This window comes from Littorina saxatilis, linkage group LG4, assembly GCF_037325665.1.
Source record: "Littorina saxatilis isolate snail1 linkage group LG4, US_GU_Lsax_2.0, whole genome shotgun sequence".
Lineage (NCBI taxonomy): Eukaryota > Metazoa > Mollusca > Gastropoda > Littorinimorpha > Littorinidae > Littorina > Littorina saxatilis.
The window spans coordinates 20,659,983-20,681,910 of record NC_090248.1 but is presented as its reverse complement, the minus strand read 5'-3'; the positions used below and the strand labels follow the sequence as shown (position 1 = coordinate 20,681,910).

General features: G+C 43.1%; 2 protein-coding genes across 2 annotated transcripts in view; one reads left to right on the top strand and one right to left on the bottom strand.

Moving 5' to 3' along the window:
• Window positions 1-9,771, top strand: part of LOC138964203 (uncharacterized) — a gene marked incomplete in the record, with an annotated part of 28,675 nt that extends 18,904 nt beyond the window's left edge. Inside the window, 5 exon segments of the mRNA XM_070336099.1 lie at window positions 18-224; window positions 865-1,128; window positions 1,938-2,118; window positions 2,367-2,733; window positions 3,531-9,771. Of these exon segments, the coding sequence (XP_070192200.1) occupies window positions 18-224; window positions 865-1,128; window positions 1,938-2,118; window positions 2,367-2,733; window positions 3,531-5,905 (3,394 nt within the window).
• An 852-nt stretch (window positions 9,772-10,623) lies between these two features.
• On the bottom strand, window positions 10,624-21,348 carry LOC138964204 (transforming growth factor-beta-induced protein ig-h3-like). The gene is made up of 7 exons (XM_070336101.1): window positions 21,189-21,348; window positions 18,725-18,942; window positions 18,228-18,439; window positions 16,839-17,028; window positions 15,924-16,025; window positions 13,756-13,866; window positions 10,624-11,852 (listed from the first exon to the last, which is right to left on the bottom strand). The coding sequence occupies exons 2-7, from the start codon at window positions 18,939-18,941 to the stop codon at window positions 11,731-11,733; spliced, it is 954 nt and encodes a 317-aa protein (XP_070192202.1). The 5' UTR covers window position 18,942; window positions 21,189-21,348; the 3' UTR covers window positions 10,624-11,730.
• Window positions 21,349-21,928: the final 580 nt, after the last annotated feature.

Here is a 21,928-nt window from a genome sequence, read left to right as displayed (position 1 = left end):
TTCTGTGTTTATTACAGAAACAGGGACGTCATCGTGATTGTAACTTTTGTTCTGGAGTCTACTGCCATCAAACTTCTCGACGCCATAGTAAGCGAATGGCTGGGTCAGACACAAAGTCTGGTCTTCCTAGCCAGCGAAGCGTGGGGCGTGAATACTGACACCTTGCAGGGTGGACGAGGCGTGGCCGCCAGAGGCTCAGTGGTTCTTACTGTGGATTCAACAAAGTAACTCCCCTCTTTGTCTGTCTGTGTGTGTGTGTGTGCGCGCGCGCGTGTGTGTGTGTGTGTGTGTGTGTGTGTGTGTGTGTGTGTGTGTGTGTGTGTCTGTCTGTTTGTCTGTCTGTCTGTCTGTCTGTCTGTCTGTCTGTCTGTCCGTGTCTCGGTCTGTCTGTGTCTCTGTCTGTCTGCCAGGCTGCCGTACCTCTCTCTCGCTATTTTTCTGTGTGTGTTGTGTGTGTGTGTGTGTGTGTGTGTGTGTGTGTGTGTGTGTCAGTGTGTGTGTGTGTGGCATAATAAGCAGGTTATTCTACATGTAGATTGAAATGAAAGAAAGCAGAGATTAGTTAACGAGAAATACTGACATTCTGTAAGATCGTGTGTTGTGTGTGTGAATGGGTGGGTCGAGGAGAAAGAAAAATATTTCAAACAGCCCTTTAAAAAACACTCAACAAACACTTGCATAAACAGAACTAAAACAAATTAAAACAACCAAAAACAACCCACCCACCAAACAAACAAACAAAACAAGCAAAAGTATAAACTGTTACAATTTCATTTCTTGAATCCAAGAGTAATACTCTACCGTGCACTGCACCAGTATCTATTAATTTTTTTAAGCATACTTTAACATTACACATCTTTACAGAGAAGCAGGCGATGTCAAGATGGCGGATTACCTCAAAGGGCTGACGACTGACAATGATCTCCCCTGGATGAGAGACTTCTGGGAGAATGAACTGCAGTGTAACCTCCCAGGCGGCTTCACCAACTCCCACAATACCATGTGTCGTGACGTCAAACTGGGTGACGCAGAAGCGCTCGAGCTTGCCGTAGACCAGAAAGTCGTGCAAACAGTCAATGCAGTAGCCAGCGTCACCACAGCCCTGAATAGCCAATGCGAAAATGATTCGTGAGTAAACTGAAGATGGATAAGTGGGGCAATACTACACAGTATACCCCTGTGTAATACCATGATTTATATAATAATAATAACCGGCACGGTTGGCCTAGTGGTAAGGCGTCCGCCCCGTGATCGGGAGGTCGTGGGTTCGAACCCCGGCCGGGTCATACCTAAGACTTTAAAATTGGCAATCTAGTGGCTGCGCCGCCTGGCGTCTGGCATTATGGGGTTAGTGCTAGGACTGGTTGGTCCGGTGTCAGAATAATGTGACTGGGTGAGACATGAAGCCTGTGCTGCGACTTCTGTCTTGTGTGTGGCGCACGTTATATGTCAAAGCAGCACCGCCCTGATATGGCCCTTCGTGGTCGGCTGGGCGTTAAGCAAACAAACAAACAAATTGATATAATACACATCACTTGGTAATACCACATGCAACATTCGCGCACATGCCCGCACAAAACAGACTGAACACAGACAACACCATCGTAGTGATGAAATAGTTGGTGTACGTCACAGTACAGGCAAAGTATTTTTTACATTCAGTCAATATTGGACTGAATAAGTTTAAGGATGGCGAGAGATTATGTCAACTTTGTCTTGCTAGGAAGGCCTGAGTCTGTCTGTGTGTGGAAAGAATATCTTAAAAACTATACTAGATGGGCTTTCATAAAAATTGACACAAGTACATAATATATACATACTTGGGGGCATTTTCTTGTGTCCTTTTTCTCAAATTTCTGATTACGTCGTTTTCGCATTTCTAAAAAGTTGAGGCAATTGTGTGTTATATCCTCAACGAATTATGGTTTCTTTCACAGTAACCCTGCCACCTGCATGCTGAGCCTGACAGCCGAGACGAAGACGACTCTGATCAAAGGTGTAACACTGCAAGACCAGAAGAAACTTCCCTTCAACCCCTACCTGGATGACGGGAATGGAAAAGTTGGCTTCACCATTCACAATGTTCAAAAGCACAATGGCAACTATGGTTATGTAAAGGTAAAAATCATACGTTGTATGTATACAATGTTCTTTTTTGCTGAAAACCACTTAGATTTACTGTCTAACTCATTGCCTCTAGCTGTTTTGTGATATTCGAATGGAAACATGCAACCCAATCAGCGGCTTGAGCAATTTTTGAATGTGTCATTTAACACAGAATGCTGCAGAGGTTGTGAAGGGTTCATTTTGAGGAATGCAACTTAGTTCTACCGTCTGACTCATTGCCCCTGTTTTATGACATTCAGGTGGGAACGTACGATCCCGACCCCAACTCCGGCGAGGGTTTCAAGGGGTCCCTGAACCTCAGGGAGAACAGCCTGGTGTTCTACGACCCCGTGGGACAGCCCATCACCAGTATCAGCTCCTCCTGTCAGTACAAGACCCCGTGCGAAGATGTCTGTGGGCAGGGTTCCAAGACCACGCCCACTCCTCCCGACGTCTCTCCTCTGCCTGTACGACGGGAAGGGAACAGCAGTGGCCTTGTTGCCGCTGTGGTGGTGCTGGCTCTGCTGTGCGTGTTGCTGTTGCTGGTGGTCGCAACAAGCGTGTTCTGCGCGAAGCGTCGCGGGAAGATCCCTTTCCTCGGTGTGGTGAAGAGTGACGCTGGCCCAGGTGAGTTGAGAAAGGGAGAGGTGGGTTGGGGACGATGAGGGGAGTAATGGGAAGGGGGGGGGGGGTAACGGGGATTGAAAAAGGGGATGTTAAAAGGGTAGGTGGGATGATGGGCTGCGGTGGGTAGAAGAGTGGGAAGAAGGGTGTGGTTGCAGGAAGAGAGAGGAGGGTGGAGACAGAAAAGCACAAAGAGAAGGAAGAAGGGAGGCTGAATTCTGAAAAGTGGGGATGGAGGTAGTAGAGGGGTGTAGCGGTGGGGAGGGAAGAGGGTGGAGGGGCGGGTAAAAGATGGGGAGGGGTGGGCGGGGTGGGCGTCTGATGGGAATAAGGGGTTGATGTAGAAGGGAAATGAGGGGAAAGAGAGAGCCGGGAGGTTGAGACAGAGAAAGGGAAAGAGAAGGAAGATGAGAGGCTGAATTCTGAAAGCTGAGGAAAACAACACAGCAAGAACCGTCATGCTCGGAGCATAAAGAGAGAGACAGAAATACGGAGTAAGAGTAACTTGATTGTGTGTGAGTTTCTTTGTTTTGGGGGAATGTAGGCAGTTATAGTTTCGTTTAATGTAATCCCGTCGCGATATAACCTTCGTGGTTGAAAACGACGTTAAACACCAAATAAAGAAAGAAAGTTTAATGTAATACACAATTATTGAGACCTGGCACAGTCACACAACATTTTACGATTTGCTAGTGTGAATTAAACCAAGGCTAGATTTTTAATCGTGAATCACACAGCCTGCATCGCGATCACTGGATAGTTCAAGCACCAAACTAAACCATATTTATTTTATTCCACAGTGTCCTGGCGATCAAGCCAACTGCCTGGACTGTCCATGCCAGACAGTCAGATCAACATGGGTTTCTCACCACGGACCTCCCTCCCCCTGCCCCCCCTCCCTCGCTCAAACACTAACGACACACAGGATGGGTACAACGTCCCGGATGACTACAGCACCAGCAGGCTCAGCATCTCTTCCGGAACCTCGAGCACAAGAAGGATTTCGCCAAGGCCGAGATCGTCCTCGCAGTTAGGCTTCCCTGAGATGCATGGAGGGAGTGAGGGAGGGTCTCAGTACAACTATAGTAGCGACGAAGGCGGGATGAGACACCCTAGCAGTCATCAGTTCCACCCCAACCCTCAGCATCAAGAAGTTCTTCAGGAGCAAAGGCGCCAAGAGGACGTTCTCCATCAAAGAGGAGCAGTATTATTCCCACACAACAGGACAGAAGCCATGGACTCCAGACCCCGAGCTGGTTCGATGCCGCAAGTGGATCGTCCGAAGTCTCTGCAGTTTCGAGGGAGAGCTGGTCACCCTGACGCCCATGGAGGAGGTGATGAAGAAGGTCCACACGAGATGAGAGCACGGTCTCACAGCGCCGACGCTGCTTTCAGATCCAGGCTTGGGGCTCTGTCTGAGGACGATCAGCAGCTCCTGATGAAACACCTGCTGTCCCCTCGCCAGCAAAGCCAGGTACATTATTTCCCAGGCCAACCAGAGCAGCGCCAGACTTTCCTGACTTCGGCTAATGTTGAGAGAGTCCCAGCACCTTACCAAAGACGTCAGTTGACTCTATCCCCTATCCAGAGCCAGACGTCGATATATGACGAGTCTGAGCCGCAGACCCCTCGCATCGTGTTCCAGAACCCTCCTCCCTTGTGCACCAGCAGATCTTCCCTGTTTTCTATGCCTGGAGACGACAATGCTTCCCTTCTGTATCTTCATCCCATACTGAGCGACGAGAGCGAGTACCTTCAGGTACTTCCTGAACCACATCACCCCTCTTCTGCACCGCAGTCCGCTTCTGACTCGCCTCGCGAAAACAGAGTGGTTCGTCCTTCAAGCCTTCCAAACTCTCTCGCACAGCAGGCCAACCCTCGGTCCTTACCTCCTGGAACCTACGCCCTGTCACCTATGGTGCTTGCGAACCCGCGTGTGTCATCCGTGACGTCACCGATGTCAGTTTTTGGCAGCCCTGCGTCAGAAGGCAGCGAGTCGGTCTTCATATCGCCGGGACAGGAGTACCAACCGAAAAGTGCCCCAGTTAGAACTGATGGCAACAAGGGTGTGGCCGCTATTCCAGAAACACAACAAACCCCTGAAACTGCTAGCGGTCAAATTATGAGTGCTCCTGGTACTGTGAGAAATACAAATTTAGTTAGCCCTGCTTCACCACAGCCAAACCGAGTGCTTTCTCCCGAGGGACTGCGGCGGCTGATTGCAAAGCACAACAGAAGCCCAAACACGTCCAGTGGCTCTGAAGGGACTCCTCAAACGAGCCCTCAAAGCCCCGGTGTTGTGGTGAGAGACAGTTCCGGAGCGTTGTTTCTTGTCCCGCATTACCCTGTCCCTCTACAGCAAGGCGCAGAGTCTGCTCAGCCAGCCTCCAGCCCCGTGTTCTTCTTTCCCCAGTCTCCTCTCGCTGCTCAAGCTTCATCCCTGTCTCCATCTTCCACACCCAACAATCTTGAGTCCTCGCCCAGAAACAGTCCACGAAAGAGTTCTGCAGATTTTACCACGTCCGTATCTCCAACCTACACACCAAACAATCTTGAGTCCTCGCCCAGAAACATTCCACGGAAAAGTTCTGCAGATGTTACTGCGTCTCTTCCAGTGTCACAAAGCCCGAGACCTCAAGCAGAGCCGTCAGAAACACTGAACGATCTCTCAGGACACAAAACTTCTGGAAAGTTAGACTCGGGTTTTTCCTCAGTGCCATACGCAGGGAGTGTGGCAAGGGCTCCCAGAATGGGGGTAGATGCTTTGTCGGCCCAGAAGAGGCTAGCAGACAACAGCCGCTTGGGGGCTCAGATAACTCCAACGGAGCCTAATTCTGATAATACTCTTGACACGCTCAAAGATGATAGCCATAGTAACACCCCGCAGGTTTCTGCAAGTGATGCTGCAACAGGTGCCTCACAGACTTCACCAGGCAGAGCAGAAGCTCCAGAAACAAACTCTCTTGCGGCACCTGAACCTTTGGGTCGTGTAGAGAGTGTACCTTATATTCAGGGCTATCAGCTGGTCCCTATACCCCCTCCCTGTGGACCCACAGAGCATGCGGAGAACTCCAGTAACTCGGACAATTCCGTTCACACTTCGTATGACTCCGGGAACGGAGAGGAGTTGTTGACTACTGATGCCATAGACAGTGAAGTACCCGTGATGTGTTAGTGTCCATCTTGACATTTATCTTTTTGCAAGAGGAGAATATTGCACACCATCGCGTTGAGATGATAACCAGATGAGCTGTGCTTGGACAAACGTGTGCGTGGTTGAAGAGAAGAATATCAAAATGACTATTAGTGAAGAATGACGGGTGACTGAATAAATGCCACTCAGTTGGGGAGATGTATCAAGACAAAGTGAACGGCACCTACATAGATTAGATATGCAGATCTGTTTTCTTGGTGTCCAATTCTTTTGAGAAGAGTACAGTGGTCCCTCTGATGAGAGGGTACCCAGCACCAGTCAAACATGGTCCTACATTGCAGGTGTTCTCCCATAGCAGGTTCAATTCAGTTTTAAAGTTTATAGACTGAGGCATAACAAAAGTGTCCTTCATTGGGAGATGTACCTGTGTTTCAGGTACATAGTAGAGTTGAAGGTGGAATATCTCAATGATTTAGTGTGTTAGTGTGGAAATAACCCACGTGAGTATTTCACTGCGCTATTGGGTAAAATAGTTATTCAAAAGCCACCTGTATTAGAAAGATGAGCCAGAAAAAAACTGATGGGAATGGTGTGACGTGTCTAAGAAAAATGATAAGGGAGGGAAATGCACATCATGAGTGTATGATGTGTGTGTGTGTGTGTGTGTGTGTGTGTGTGTGTGTGTGTGTGTGTGTGTGTGTGTGTGTGTGGTGCGTTTACATGCAGAGTGTATGTTTTTTTTCTTCTGTATTCTTGTACATGTGTTCATGTGTGTGTGTGTGTGTGTGTGTGTGTGTGTGTGTGTGTGTGTGTGTGTGATGCGCTTACATGCAGAGTGTATATGTGTGTGTGTTTTTATCTGTATTCTTGTACATGTGTTTGTGTGTGTGTGTGTGTGTGTTTTCTCGTTTGATCACAAGTAAACATGACCATGTGGTTCCGAACTAACAGATCAACTGTACATGAACAAAATTGATCCACATCATCACGTGTTCTGATGATTCAGAGTGAATACATGTACTGCAAGCACATATGTGATATCATACAATTTTATGTCTTGTGCGTTTGAGTAAAGGCAGCTATACAATTATGCATATTTCAAACCGAATAGATCACAAAGTGTGCATGCTTTTAGACTTGGTGTGAAGTAGTTTTACTATGATAGACATTATATTCTGTCTCAAGATTATGCAGCAAGATTGTACAGTGGAACCCCCCTTTTGAGACCTCCAATAATCTGAGAAAATCAAGTCTTTAAACGGAGGGAGGTAAATCTACAGAGGTTATGAACAGAAGATCTTGAAAACCAAGGTCTCAAAAAGAGGGGGGGGGGGGGGGGGCAGATCTGAAATTGGGGAGTCTTAAAAGGGGGGTTCCACTGTATCTAGCTTGATGTTTTCCCATGACTGTAGGCTGGTGATGTTATTTGAGGGACTGTGCAACCACAGACTGAAGTGTTTAAATGAGTGTATGTAAATAGTAGATATAAGTTATAGGTGTGTATAACATGTGATGTATTACTTCCCAAGGCAATTAAAGCTGTGGTCTATTTATGACTATCCGGGGCTACGAGTTTGAAAAGATAGGGCTGAAAATCATGTACAGAATTCTGTACAGCAAACGCTACCTGAAACCCCATCTATACCGCGTGTGTGACCTCTTCAGTCAACGCTTGAATTTTGCAGTGGTAACATCCGGTTTGCTCTCTCAGAGCTGAGCATACTTGTCAAGAAGTATCGAGCAGAAAAAATAAACGACTTGGCAGGGATTCGAACTCAAGGCCTCGGGGCCTCGAAATGTCGGGGCCGATGTCTTAACCGCTAGGCCATTCCACCAGTGTTGTCAAAAATAGAAAAAATAATAATTTTATATCATTCTACGCTTGAATTACCATTCATGCGTTGCAAAAACATAAAAATTGCCATTCAAATTTGCCTTTATTTGCAAACATGTTTCACGGAATCGCAGTACATGTTTACACCGTCATGCAGGCTACACGACATTCGCGCCATGCAAATAACTGCGATATCTCTATTTACAACATGCAAGAAAAATGACAAGAACAGTAATTGAATCTCTCCAAAGCTCTGTGCACTTGAAAACAGATATCAAAGAAAAAGTTATACATGTATTCACTTCTGAACAGTGGGCGGATAGAGATATAAATCATGCTGCTTCAATAATAACATAACATGAGTTCATATCAATGTTTTCCCACCTTTTTACATTTAGTCAAGTTTACGAGACGAGGGTGTGGTGTATGTGTGTGTGTGTGTGTGTGTGTGTGTGTCTGTGTGTGTGTGTGTGTGTGTAGAGCGAATCAGACTAAACTACTGGACCAATCTTTATGAAATTTTACATGAGAGTTCCTGGGAATTATATCCCCGGAAGGTTTTTCATTTTTTCGATAAATGTCTTTGATGACGTCATATCCGGCTTTTTGTAAAAGTTGAGGCGGCACTGTCACACCCTCATTTTTCAATCAAATTGATTGAAATTTTGGCCATGCAATCTTCGACGAAGGTCGGACTTCGGTATTGCATTTCAGCTTGGTGGCTTAAAAATTAATTAATGACTTTGGTCATTAAATATCTGAAAATTGTAAAAAAAAAAAATTTTTTATAAAACGATCCAAATTTACGTTCATCTTATTCTTTATCATGTTCTGATTCCAAAAACATATGAATATGTTATATTTGGATTAAAAACAAGCTCTGAAAATTAAAAATATAAAAATTATGATCAAAATTAAATTTCCGAAATTGATTTAAAAACAATTTCAACTTATTCCTTGTCGGTTCCTGATTCCAAAAACATAGATATATGTTTGGATTAAAAACACGCTCAGAAACTTAAAACGAAGAGAGGTACAGTAAAGCGTGCTATGAAGCACAGCGCAACCGCTACCGCGCCAAACAGGCTCGTCACTTTCACTGCCTTTTGCACTGGCGGCGGACTACGTTCAGTTTCATTCTGTGAGTTCCACAGCTTGACTAAATGTAGTAATTTCGCCTTACGCGACTTGTTTTCAATTGGCGCAGTAGCCCAGTGGTTAGGACATCAGACACGAAGTCTCGAGGTCGTGAGTTCGAATCTTCGCCGGGGCGTTTATTTTTTTCCCCTTGATCTCTCTTGAAGATAAAATATGATCAATCTTGAGAGAGCAAACCGGATGTTATCCCTGCAAAATTCAAGCGTTAACTGAAGCTCTCAAGGTCATACACGCCGTATAGGTGGGGTTTCGGGTAGTGTTTGCTGTACTGTACATGAATTGCATCCCTTTTTTTTCAACCTCGTAGCCCCGGAAAGTCATAAATAGACCACAGCTTTAATAAGAACAAGTAACAGGTATTGTTTGAGCAGCATGTATCTCAGTCACACCCTTGGTGTCATAATTTATCAATTTGTATTTGAATGTGTACATGTATGTGCACTAGTGTGTGTATCTGTACGTGTGTGTGTGTGGGTGAATGTGTGTCTGCGTGTGCGTGAGCTACTAAAATAAGTGTGAGGTGACTTTTTACTGTTGAGGAATCTAGAATTGTTGGTGTGCGAGGTAAAACGATAAGGAAACAAGTTACTGAAATCAGTGTTACATTAACTACTCACTGTATTTCTGTGATCTTTGTTGTTTTCACATGTGTATAGATGTACATGTTTGGGCCTGCTATTTTCAACTTAGATTTTTTGCAAAGTAACCGAGGATGTTAACAAACCCCAGCAGCCATGATGCTTGAAAAGAAATGCTTATAGATGTTACAATGTGTGCAAGTATTGTTTGATTTTAATTTAGGTCAATGGCTTACAATATTGCTCCAGACAGCATACCTGTAGCAAAGAATTAAGGCTTGTACCCGACATGAATATAGCCATGCAAGTATGAACAAACAATCTTTCATGTGAATTAGAAATATTTCAGTTTATTTGTGTTATTGTTTTAATGTTCTATGTGCTTGTGCATAGAGGCCGACTCAAATTTTGTAACCGACATTTTTTTTAAATTTTCCAAATGCATACATGACTCTCACATTCTTATCATTTGTCCAGATATTCACATTGCAAGTTTGTTTTACCAGAGATGCTAAGTATCTCTGGTTTTACTATGTTACAAATAATATGTGGTCAATTTTAAGAAAGAAAAAGATGTAAAAAGCAGGACTGCTGTGCTGACTGTCCTATCTATGCGCGCTGTACACTCAAATGTGCACCAACACGTCAACACACACACCTTTCTTTCCTGCACGATTTTAAACATGCGTACTTTTTCACACACATTTTTATCTCTATTAAAAACAATGTTGCATACTTCCATAACGGCAGTTTTACAGAGCTTGAGCAAGTAAAGCTCGCATGAAATTTCTTGGTAGGAATGGTACTCAACTGAACAGTTCCTCTACTTCTGAATAACCTTTGTATCTTCTCTTTCGAGTGCTTGCAAGCTTAAACAAGAAAATTAGGGACATTTTGTTGAAATGTGTGATGCCAAATCCTGTTTCATAAATATCTCAGTAAGAAAGTATTGCAGTGAACCTACAAAAAATCAGCCTCAGTGCATCTCTCCTAAACGTTAACAGACAATGCTCAGTACGAAATACCCTTTGAGCAATATTCAGAAATTCTTAAGAAAATATCGGTCAATAAACTTTGTATATTATGAAGTGTGTGTGCAACGAACAAGCATGAACAGATTACATGTACCTCTCCGAAAACCAACCAACAAACTAAAAAGAATTAACAGCAAGGTTTCAAGGTTTTATTTCTAGATTTCAACAAGCAAAATCAAATCTGAAAATTTGTTCTTTGTGTATAAAAGTCAAAAGGTCAAAAATAGATTTACGTTGTCTCTATCAGAATAACTCAAGTTACCTAAGATGCTCGAGATGTCTAACCGCTATTGCAGGGAATATCAGCATGATACATGTCACAATTGTTCATTAAATGTTTTTTTGTGCTGTGAAAATAATATCAATGGAATGTCAACACAGTCATTCAATGTTAAATCTGCAATATAAATCAAGCAGCATTAATATACTTTCATCAGAATGGCTGTTAACTTGAAAACCTCAAGTTAAAAACAAATACATATGAACATCTATAGTGTTTTGGATCTGAGATGGAAGACCTCACCGCAGTAGTTTGAAGATTTGAAGGTGAAACAAGCATACAACAAGTTATGTTAGGCTTTCGAAAACTAGATTTATGCACAAGACTGGGGGTGTGTAGGGAGTGATATTTTGCACACTTTTGACCAAGTCACCGATAGATCTACTAAAAACAGTGAAGCGCAAACACTTATATTTCTAGGTAAATGAACACACACTTGTACATGTATTATTCTGGGTAACCAAACACAAACAATCCCCATTTTCACATCAAACCAAGCACTAAACAAACAGGCCTTCCCTAACAGATAATAACAATCACTTTCATAAACTACAAAGCTGTAGAAATGCAACAAAGAAAAAAACCGTAAAAAAAAAAAGAAAATACGAACGAGGTCAGAATGTCAACATATTCAATGGAAAAACACAGTTACCAAACACACACCACATCAACCTGTTTCTAAGCTTTTGGGTGGGAAACAGTATGTCCACAGTGTTGTTCCCAGACAGTTGGACCTGGATGGAAACTATGAATAGGTCCAAATGTCTGGCTTTGTCCAATTCCGATGAAAACTGATGACCTCAAACATGTCAAAACTATTGGACATTCAACCTACTAAGGATCAGAGCAATGTGTCAGTAAAAAATGTATGCGTCAGTGACCAAAAGCTGAGGTCTGAGAACACTGCAAACAATATGAAGGACAGACTTGATAGAAAAATGCAGTAATCAAACACACGATGCTCAGAGTCCAAGGTTAAGGCCAGGAGGGATAAGGACAGTGTCGATGGCGTGCACCACTCCGTTGGTCACACTGCCGTCAGCACCAAGTGGAATCACTGTCGCGTCGTTCACCTTCAACTTGCCTGAAAATATAGGACTTGCATGTTCATTCATTTTTGTTTGATATGCACCAACAAGGGAAATAACTATATGATATACAGTGGTACCTTGACACGTGAGGCCCCTCCAATTAGAGGTCACTTGCTAAGGACACCTTATGCATGTGTGTGGGTGTGTGTGTGTTTATGTGCATGTGTGAGTTAACTGATCATTCGCTTAATAAAGCACACAGACATATTGAACAAAGCTTGTGTTTGGCCATGCTTGTTTTTTCTCTCTCATCCTGCCCCAGAATGATTCCTAGAATTTGATTACTGTGATGCTTTCACGATCAAAACAAGCTGTATCAGACATTGCTGGGATTTCTAATCAGCACATTTGCTAAAATGGTCAAAGTTTAAACAATTTTCAGAAATTACAAGTACGCTTGTATCACCTTTCCGTATCTATGGAAAATATTCTGTAGCTTGACCAAAAAGATAGTTTTTGACAAATTAATATAACAGGTATTTTGCCAGTTGCCGACTCCAAACAACACCCACAGATAGAGGTATGTTACAATTCAACAGGGGTGAATATTGGCGCTCACCCGCTCGCCCCCGGCGAGTTCAAATCGCGTCGGGCGGATTCGAAATTCCTCTAAAATCGCCCGCCTGGCGAGTTCAAATTTCGATGAACGCAGTCGATCGGAACGGCCGGCGAACAAAGATCTCGCGGGGTTCGTCTGCTATAATATTGGACGCCATGTTTCTCGCGTCTAACGCGACTACCTCCGGAAGTTCCCCACTCGCATTCAAACGTCGTACTGTACACGCTTGTAAACATGGAGATTTATTGACACTGTCACTCCCGCCGCAAAAAACACAGAACGGACGATGGAAAAAGAGGTAAAAAGAGACGGTATGAAAACGAAACACGGCAGAGAAAATGGCAGGAAAGATGGAAACGGACATATACCGGCGAAGAAAGAGAATGGCTCGTATACGACGACACGAAACAGGAGATGCATTGTGCTGTGTGTCGAACCCACGCAAAAGGAGACCGAGCATGAAAATCAACCTTTGTTGTTGGTTCGACCAAGTTTAAACTGGAAAACATAAGAGCATGAATGTTCTACAGTCCATGCTGCATCTTGTCAAATAGCTGCTGCACGGACACATCCCGAAAAGACCGATGGGGCTCGGCTGATCAGTTCCCTCACGAAACAACAAGCTGAGAAAATGGAGCTCCTCTTCAGATCAGCCCACGCTATAGCGAAAAAAGCCAGGCCATTTTCGGACTTCGAATGGATGTGCGATTAAGTACAACTTATTTCATAGTGGCTCTTCAGCTATCTCTGTCTGGATTTTGAACATTCAAGAAAAATGTTTATCAGCGTTTCAGTTCTTTCACTTCAGGTTATGACACCGAGAAAGGGGATGACTTGTGTGCGATTGTTTCCCTTAGCATGTAAATGATTAATGGTATGACTATATATGAGGGTGTGCATTTGACTACTAAGAGTGAGGTTAACTGAGTGACAGTGAGTGGGTGAATGTTGATTTGATGGAATGTTTTCTTCATTGAATTGATACTTTACTGTTTGCTTTGTTATTGAACCATAGTGAATAATTAAAGCACTCCAAACATACAAAGTTTGTTTATGTCTTGTGTTTGTGGCATTTAAAATAAGCATGTGAGCATTGTTTGTATAAATGTAGGTTTTTGTGTGTTTGTCGCCGCCAACGCGCGATCTACGAGCCGTTGATATGGTTGGAAATCACGGCTGGTTGGGGGCCGGTTGGAATTTTGGGGGGCCGGTTCAAATTTTGACTTACCGGCCCCCCTGGCCGGTAGCAAAAAAAGTTTAAGGTACACCCCTGATTCAATCAGATTGAATTTGTCTGTTAAACATAAAACTCCAGTTGTTGCGGATAGTGCACTCACCTCCATCAACCTTGATGGCGACGGTCATCTTGTTGAGCATCTTGAGCTGGTTGTAGGAAATCAGTCCGGCGCTGCAGTAGGTGAGACTGGCAACGTGGTACTCCAACACATCTGGAACACAAAGCATCAAAATTATAGCAAAGTGAAGACGAGACACTCGCAGGCATGAGATCATGAAGTTGTAAACAAACAAACACACTGAAAGGTGCTGCCCCCAATTTTGTTGTTGATAGAATGATCCAAAATCATGCATGGTCACAAGAAATGAATAAAAACACGCTGAAACCAAGAATTAAACAAATAAAATAAAAATAGAACGCCCATGCCGGGAATCGAACCCGGATCATTTTGGCCATAGACTCTCTCGTGCTCTCCGTCTCTCTTTCACCGAGACCAAACCCTGCATTGTAATTTCTTTGCCAGACCATATCCCCGTTGTCTGGCTTGCAAATCATGCTTTTCTCGTCACTGCGTGACGTGTTCGCCACTCAAGTCTCCCCTTTAGTTCAGGCTGTTCGCAAAGCGACCAGCCTCCCACCGCAAAAACTCCCCCCGTTAAGTCGTTTTGGTGAAATATTTCGCATTTAGGTCCCAGGTAACATTATGAAGTTTTAATACGATCAATCAGACCTATTATCAAGTTGGTGTATCAACTTTTGAAAGAACTGCGCCCAGCAGTTTCCCAGCAATAAGCTGTTAAGTCGAGACAGACAGACAGACAGATACACACACAATTAAAGTCTGCTGGACCCTAGTACTGCGTACTCGGGGATAACGTCACGTTGTAGATGCTCGACAGAGCAGGGTGTCTGGCGTGTGTCAAGTTTGTCGGGGACAAACACTCTTTCAAGAGACGGGTCTCTTAAGGTAAATGATTTATTATGTTGTATATTATTGAAGCTTGAATACATAGTTGGAATGTAAATGTTAGTGTATACAAAGTCCACTAAATTCTAGTGTGAAGTTTTAAGAGAATTCTTGTTGTGATTGTATTATGGTTTTTGTTGGGAAATTCTTGAACAGAAATGTTACGCATTTATGTTATGTTTAAGACAGTGATATTATGTATGGTAGTGTCATTAGTGGATTAAGTGATTCATGGTTTAAGTATGGTTTGGATATTGACTGGACGGAAGGTGAAGGTAGAATGAATGAGAGAGATGATACATGACTTTAGTTTAGGAAGATGAGATGGTTTCAGAGAATGTGTATTAAGACTTGGGTTAATTCTTTAGGAGTTTCCATGACGAGAGTTCATGAGCGTGAGCGAGGGACGGACCTCACACGGAAGAGGCGTGACGATGGTGGAGAGAGAGACCACATCGGCGCAGATGGCTGGACGGAGGAGTCTCCATCGGCACCGGTCGTAGAGACGATGGTTCTTTTCGCTAATGGCGAAAGTGTTTCTTGGGGAGAAACGTGAAAGGTGCATGTTGGCATCTATAAGGAGAGTTTCTGGGAATTCATCGTCTACATGGATTCAGCGGCACAAGGATGTGTAAATGACGACATGCAGTGAGCCGTGATACGAACTCGTGAGTGTCTGTCAACACTTTACCTTGTGCAGTAATTTATTATTGAAATAGTTCTTGATATCATTAATCACATGTATGGAGAGATTGTGAAGAGATTGTATGAACGGTGGGGACGAGAAATTGATTGGTATTGATGTTTTTGAGGTGAAGAATTGTGTTATAATTTGTGTGAGGAAATAAGTTTGTATCCTCCCAAATTCTGTGTTTGGAGTGTTTTAGTGTGAAGATTGAAGAGTCAGCGTAATAAGATAGGGCAGAACGCATATACAGAAAAGTAACTCCTTATTCACACTACAATCCACTTCATGACGGGATAGTTTTGCCAATATACAGTGGAACCGCCCCCCCCCCCCCCCTTTTTGTTTTAAGACACAAAATATAACAAATCTTGTCAAAATGGAGGTAAATCTTTCAGGCCTAATGAACTGAAAATCGGAGAAAACAAGGTCTTAAAATGGGGAGGGACCTTAACAAAAGGGTTTCATTGTATCCATTTGTTTTTTTGTTTGCTTAACGCCCAGCCGACCACGAAGGGCCATATCAGGGCGGTTTCACTGTATCCATATCGCTGCACAGAATAGGTCTTGTTGATGACACAAACCACAGCCCTTGAAACGAATACAAACAACTTACTTGTGAGTGCTGTCTTGTTCTTCAGCAGACCATCCAAGACCTTGGGGTCCAGCTTCTGGAAGGCCTTGTCTGTGGGGGCGAACACAGTGAAGGGACCCTCACCTGCACACACATTTTCATTTTGAGAACAATGTAACACAATAACTCCCCCCATTGAGTTATGACTATCCTCACCTGCACATGTATTTTCATCTTGAGAACAATGTAACAATAATCCTCTTCGCTTTGCTATCTGAGAATAAGTTTATCTTGAATATGGTTAATCTTCATTAATCCTCTTCCCATTGATTTTATCTGTGCATGTCGGGTGGAATCTGGCCGCGACTAAGGGGTTTTTGCTATCTGCTGAACGAGCTGAGACACCCCCTGGTCATTATACACAAGCCAGGACGCCCGCTGGTCATTATACACGAGCCAGGACGCCCTCTGGCCCCACGAAATATCGTCCTTCCACTTGAACACAAAAACCAAAAATCCACAGCCTGGGTGCTCTCTGAGCAGTGTTAGTTTTATGACACCCGTGTTGTTTGTGTGTGAAATCAATTCAACAAATTCTCCCTTTGCACAGGAATCATTCAGTATATTGCTTTTTGGTATGTGTCCGTCCAAATTGAGAAATGGTCTTATTTCATTTAAAACTCTGCAAAGATCTGACATGGTGAGCCAAAACTGTTTTTACGGTTAGGATTGTGCATATAGCCCATGTTCGGAAATAACCCTGTTGGGTTTGTATGGGTTGTGAAAGAGTAAATACCCTTGCTTTAAGGGCGACAAATAATCCCCACGTGCTCCTTGTCCGCATGTTGTCAGACACCCCTCGTTAGTGATTAGCCCGTGGGTATTCACTCTTTCACAACCCCTACTAACCCGGAATTCGGCTAATAATTAACATCTCCATACGCCCATCACACTGACCACTAAGCACTTCCACAAGACCGGCGGCCTTGACAGCGGTGACCAGCGTCTTGAAAGCAGGACAGGCTGCAGCGGCCTCCACAATGTTGCCACTTGGGGGGATCATCACCGACTTCAATTCGTGGATCACTCCATTGGACGCCATCTGGTCCACCTTGGAAACGTCGATTGGTGCGCACTGAGCTGTGATCTGTGAAAGAATGCAAAATGAGTAAAGAATCCTTAAGTGGAAATAAATGCTTTATAGAATATTTAAACTTTCTTTCTTTGGTGTTTAACGTCGTTTTCAACCGTTCAAGGTGAATATTTAAACATAATTCGTAACAAAGGGAAGACACTCACTACAAGCTCACTTCAACAGAAACTGAATGTAAACACACATGTACCTATAACAAAGAGTATTTATCAACAAGAAGAGCAAACGCTCGATCGAGTCACTTTCGCAGTTCTGAATATTATATGAGGCATCAGATGGACAGGAAGAAATTGCTATTCACAACACAATGCATACCTGAAGAATTCAAGACATACCTGTGACCTTGAAAAAGGTCAAAGGTCACCAAAGCAAACGTCAAAGTGTAGAGGTCACTGGGAGTCACGTTCACATAAAATTTGAGCCCGGTCACTTTTATAGTTTCCGAGAAAAGCCCAACGTTAAGTTGTGTGTTGCCGAACAGAAAAGGCTAGTTATCTCCCTTGTTTTTCTGATAACGTTCGTAAAAGGCTACAGATGTAAATACTTTGATGTAAAGAATAATCCTACAAAGTTTCAATCACATCCGATGAACTTTGTCAAAGATATAAAATGTCTAATTTTTCCTTTGACGCTGACCTGTGACCTTGAAAAAGGTCAAAGGTCAACGAAACCATCGTTAAAGTGTAGAGGTCATTGGAGGTCACGACTAAACAAAATATGAGCCCGATCGCTTTGATAGTTTCCGAGAAAAGTCCAACGTTAAGGTGGTGTCTACGGACGGCCGGCCGGACAGCCGGCCGGCCGGACAGACTAACACTGACCGATTACATAGAGTCACATTTTCTCAAGTGACTCAAAAACTACATGTTAGTCAATGGGAGTTCATTTGTATCTTGCAACATAGCCTGTAAAATAATTAAAGATCAATAGGCAATAAAATCCAAGAATCTATCTTTCACTTGGATCCAAACACCACACACAGACACTCACTCTCCCTCACTCTCTCATATGAACAGGAAGACATTTTTCAGTTAAAATGCTACACGTAATATGGGATCCAAAATGTGCTCTTAGAACAGAAAGACTTTCCTACAATTATGCATTTATTTGTTTCCTTCCTCACCCCCCTGTCACCCCATTTTTAACACCATTTGTTCATTAGTCATTCTCTACTCTCTAACTATCAAACGTACCGCTTTGTTGGGGTAGATATTAAATCTGATGGGTTTGCCATTGAGAGTTGCAGCAGAAGCCTCATCTTTGATGTCCTTGGACAGCACTTTGCCAGCCAGCACGTGATATGTCAGCACTTTGGTCAGTACGTCTTTGTCCTCGACTGCTTTCTTCAGCCAGGCAGGGATGGCAGCAAAAGCAGCATCTGTGGGTCCGAACACTGTGATGGGACCTGCAAGAAGAACAAGCTGACCTCATAATATGAAAACATCACAAACACCACTTTGTCTCAAGCTCTTTAATTGTATTTAATGTTTCTATTAGTTGTTACAAAGTCTAATAGTAAAATGTGCACATTTTTTATTTTTTATTTATTCTTTTTAAAATTATATATGTAAATAGTTTTAGAGCTGGCAGGAAAAAATAGGGTCGGTCGGTATACCCTTAACCAACATAATTTTGTTTGTGGCCTAAACACATTTCCACACAGCATGGGGAAAAAAAATCAATGCTTTACCAGGTTTGCTGAGTGCAGGGGCCAAACCAGCCTTGACGACAAGATCTACCAGGGACTTCAGACCCAGCTGACCAGCCAGAGCGGGTACGTTGGGAAGGTCTTGCAGTCTCTCGGCCGCTTCCATCTGGATGGACATGAAGTTGACGAACTCGCTGCCTCGTACCACAGCACTGCCCACCATTAGAACCGCAAGCACCAACTTCAGTGTTCCAGCCATGCTGAAAAAGACACAGGGGACATAATGTTTCATTTCATAGTTTATCATCGCAATAAGGCCTAAAAAAAAAATAGGTGTGGTTACGGTAACCCGACCTACCCTATTTTTTGGGGCCGAGCCTATAACTTTTTATTACATTTGTCAAAAAAATACCCCAAAAAACAAGTAAACGAGTGCAGAAAATGCAATGAAAGCGAAAGCGCCCGAGTCGCACATGGTGAAGTAGGTTTAATTTGTACACATTAGAAAAAAGTTTAAAAAAAAAAGTTAAAACAAAAAAAGTGATTGCCTACCTTCCTACCCTATTTTTTTGGCTATGTTACCGTAACCACACCTATTATTTTTTTTGGCCTAATGGGTCACTTTCACTCAATGGAAAGCTGGCTGCAACAAGGGTTAAGCGGTAATGTTGAACTTAAGCGTCGTCAATTCATAGATCACAATCCAGTGTTATTTTTGATACACATCACTTTAATCAAACCCAAAATTAATTATCGTGAAATTAATTGATGGATTGAGCTCCAAAATTGAGTATAAATAATTTGGTCCTTGATCCAAGCTTATGACTGCCATGGGAGAGAAAACGCACACATAATATTGACAAAGTTGTCTCCCGTCCTTCGAAAAAATGCACCAAAATGGCTGGCGTAGATGTTTTCCTTTTTGTTAAAGCTGTGGTCTATTTATGACTTTCCGGGGCTACGAGGTTGAAAAATAGGGACACAATCATGTACAGAATTCTGTACAGCAAGCGCTACCCGAAACTCCACCTATACGGTGTGTATGACCTTGAGAGCTTCAGTCAACGCTTGAATTTTGCAGGGATAACATCCGGTTTGCTCTCTCAAGACTGATCATATTTTATCTTCAAGAGAGATCAAGGGGAAAAAATAAACGCCCCGGCGAAGATTTGAACTCTCGACCTCGAGACTTCGTGTCTCATGTCCTAACCACTAGGCTACTGCGCCAATTGAGAAAAAGCAGGAAAAACATTGATATGAATTCATGTTATGTTATTCTTGAAGCAGCATGATTTATATCTCTATCCGCCCGTTGTTCAGAAGTGAATACATGTATAACCATTTCTTAGATGTCTGGTTTCAACTGCACAGAGCTTTGGAGAGATTCAATTACTGTTCTTGTCATTTTCTTGCATGTTGTAAATAGAGATATCGCAGCTATTTGCATGGCGCGAATGTCATGTAGCATGACGATGTAATGTACTGCGATTCCGTAAAACATGTTTGCAAATAAAGGCAAATATTAATGTCAATTTTTACGTTTTTGCAACGCATGAATGGTAATTGAAGCGTAGAATGATATAATATCAATTTTTTATCTTTGACAACACTGGTGAAGTGGCCTAGCGGTTCAAACATCGGACCCGACATTTCGAGGCCCCGAGTTCGAATCCCTGCCAAGTCGTTTATTTTTTCTGCTCGATCCTTCTTGACAAATATGCTCAGCTCTGCGAGAGCAAACCGGATGTTACCACTGCAAAATTCAAGCGTTGACTGAAGCTCTCAAGGTCATACACGCCGTATAGGTGGGGTTTCGGGTAGTGTTTGCTGTACAGAAATCTGTACATGATTTTGTCCCAATTTTTCAACCTCCTAGCCCCGGAAAGTCATAAATACACCACAGCTTTAACCCATGTAAATGAAAAGCATCTGTACAAATCATTCAGTAACTTCAAAAGATATCTATGACTTGGTATGCTTTCAAGTGCAGGTTCTGCAAAATTGCAGTAGAAAACAATTCCTGACTAAGTTCAACATTACCCACCAAGGCGTGAGCGAGTTAATAGTAATCTAGCTGTCACTTGTACTTTTGGCAGAATTACCATGGTTTTTGTCTTCTGCAAACTGCCTATCTATTAAAAATGTTTGCGCAAACACTTTTAGCACATGGACTATCAATTGACAGAAAGAGCAAAGAAATAAACTATTGAAGTCGTGCGCCTATGAGTTGATGCTGCCATGCCAAAAGGTTATAGGGCATAAAATAATGTGAACTTACAGTTGCACACTACATAAATCAATAACACTATCAACCTACAAAATAAATATTGATTCCTTTCCCTTGTCGTAGCCTGTCAGTGTCACACTTCTTACATTTGCAAGAGTCAATGAACTCTGCAAACCGAGCTTCAGTCTTCAACGTTTGCAAGCAAGCGGCAGACGCCGATACAAATAGGCCTACTCTGTAAACAAAACCTCAAAACAAAGCGAATGCAGAAGGACTCACGTTTTCTCACTTCTTTACCGGAACAAAACTTAAATGTCAGAAAAGTTTGAGTCAGTCGAAGCGGCCTTGCTTGTGGAATGATCGCAAATGCACTGCCGGCAAGTTTTATGGAACACACTGAAAATGCCGGTGCTTGTGTAAGTTGCTTCTCACGCGGCACGTGACTTCCAGTTGACTTCAGCAAGCAGTACGTGCTATTGAAAGGGCAACGTTTTGATCTGATACCCGTATGCGAACTTGATACTGAAGTAAAATTAAAGCCTCCACGAGGTGCATTATGTCCTTGTTATAATTACACATTGTACACTGGCTTAGTTTTTAATGTTAAACTGTGTAAATTTTCTCGCGCTGAATAAGCTTCTTCTGCGATTTAGTGAGAAAAGTGCCCTTCGAGTCATGGTCAACTACTGAACTTGCTGGAATAGTAGTCTCGTGACTCTCGGTTGTCACGCATCAATGGTTTCTACCACAGCAAACCCGAGTCACTGGCATTGCACGGTAAAGTCGTGGATGCAGTTGAATAACATCAAAATCATGAGTCTCATGTTATCATCTCGTAATGAAGAACGTGACACTGTCACGTCTTGAGTCACGTGGCCAACCGGCGGCAACACCCTCCCAACTGAACCCTCAAGTGTTCTGAATGTACAGACTAACAGCTTTCTGCGCAGAGAGAAAAATGTTTTGCATAAAGTCGCCTTTTTTGGTTACCAGTAGGCTACTGAGCAGACACCTTTGTC

Coding starts and splice junctions, on each gene's coding strand:
- LOC138964204 (XM_070336101.1), bottom strand. CDS start 18,941: ATGGCTGGAACACTGAAGTTGGTGCTTGCGGTTCTAATGGTGGGCAGT. Junction 17,029..18,227: donor ATATCTACCCCAACAAAGCG/GTACGTTTGATA, acceptor ATTCTTTCACAG/ATCACAGCTCAGTGCGCACC. Junction 11,853..13,755: donor CGCCATCAAGGTTGATGGAG/GTGAGTGCACTA, acceptor CTATATTTTCAG/GCAAGTTGAAGGTGAACGAC.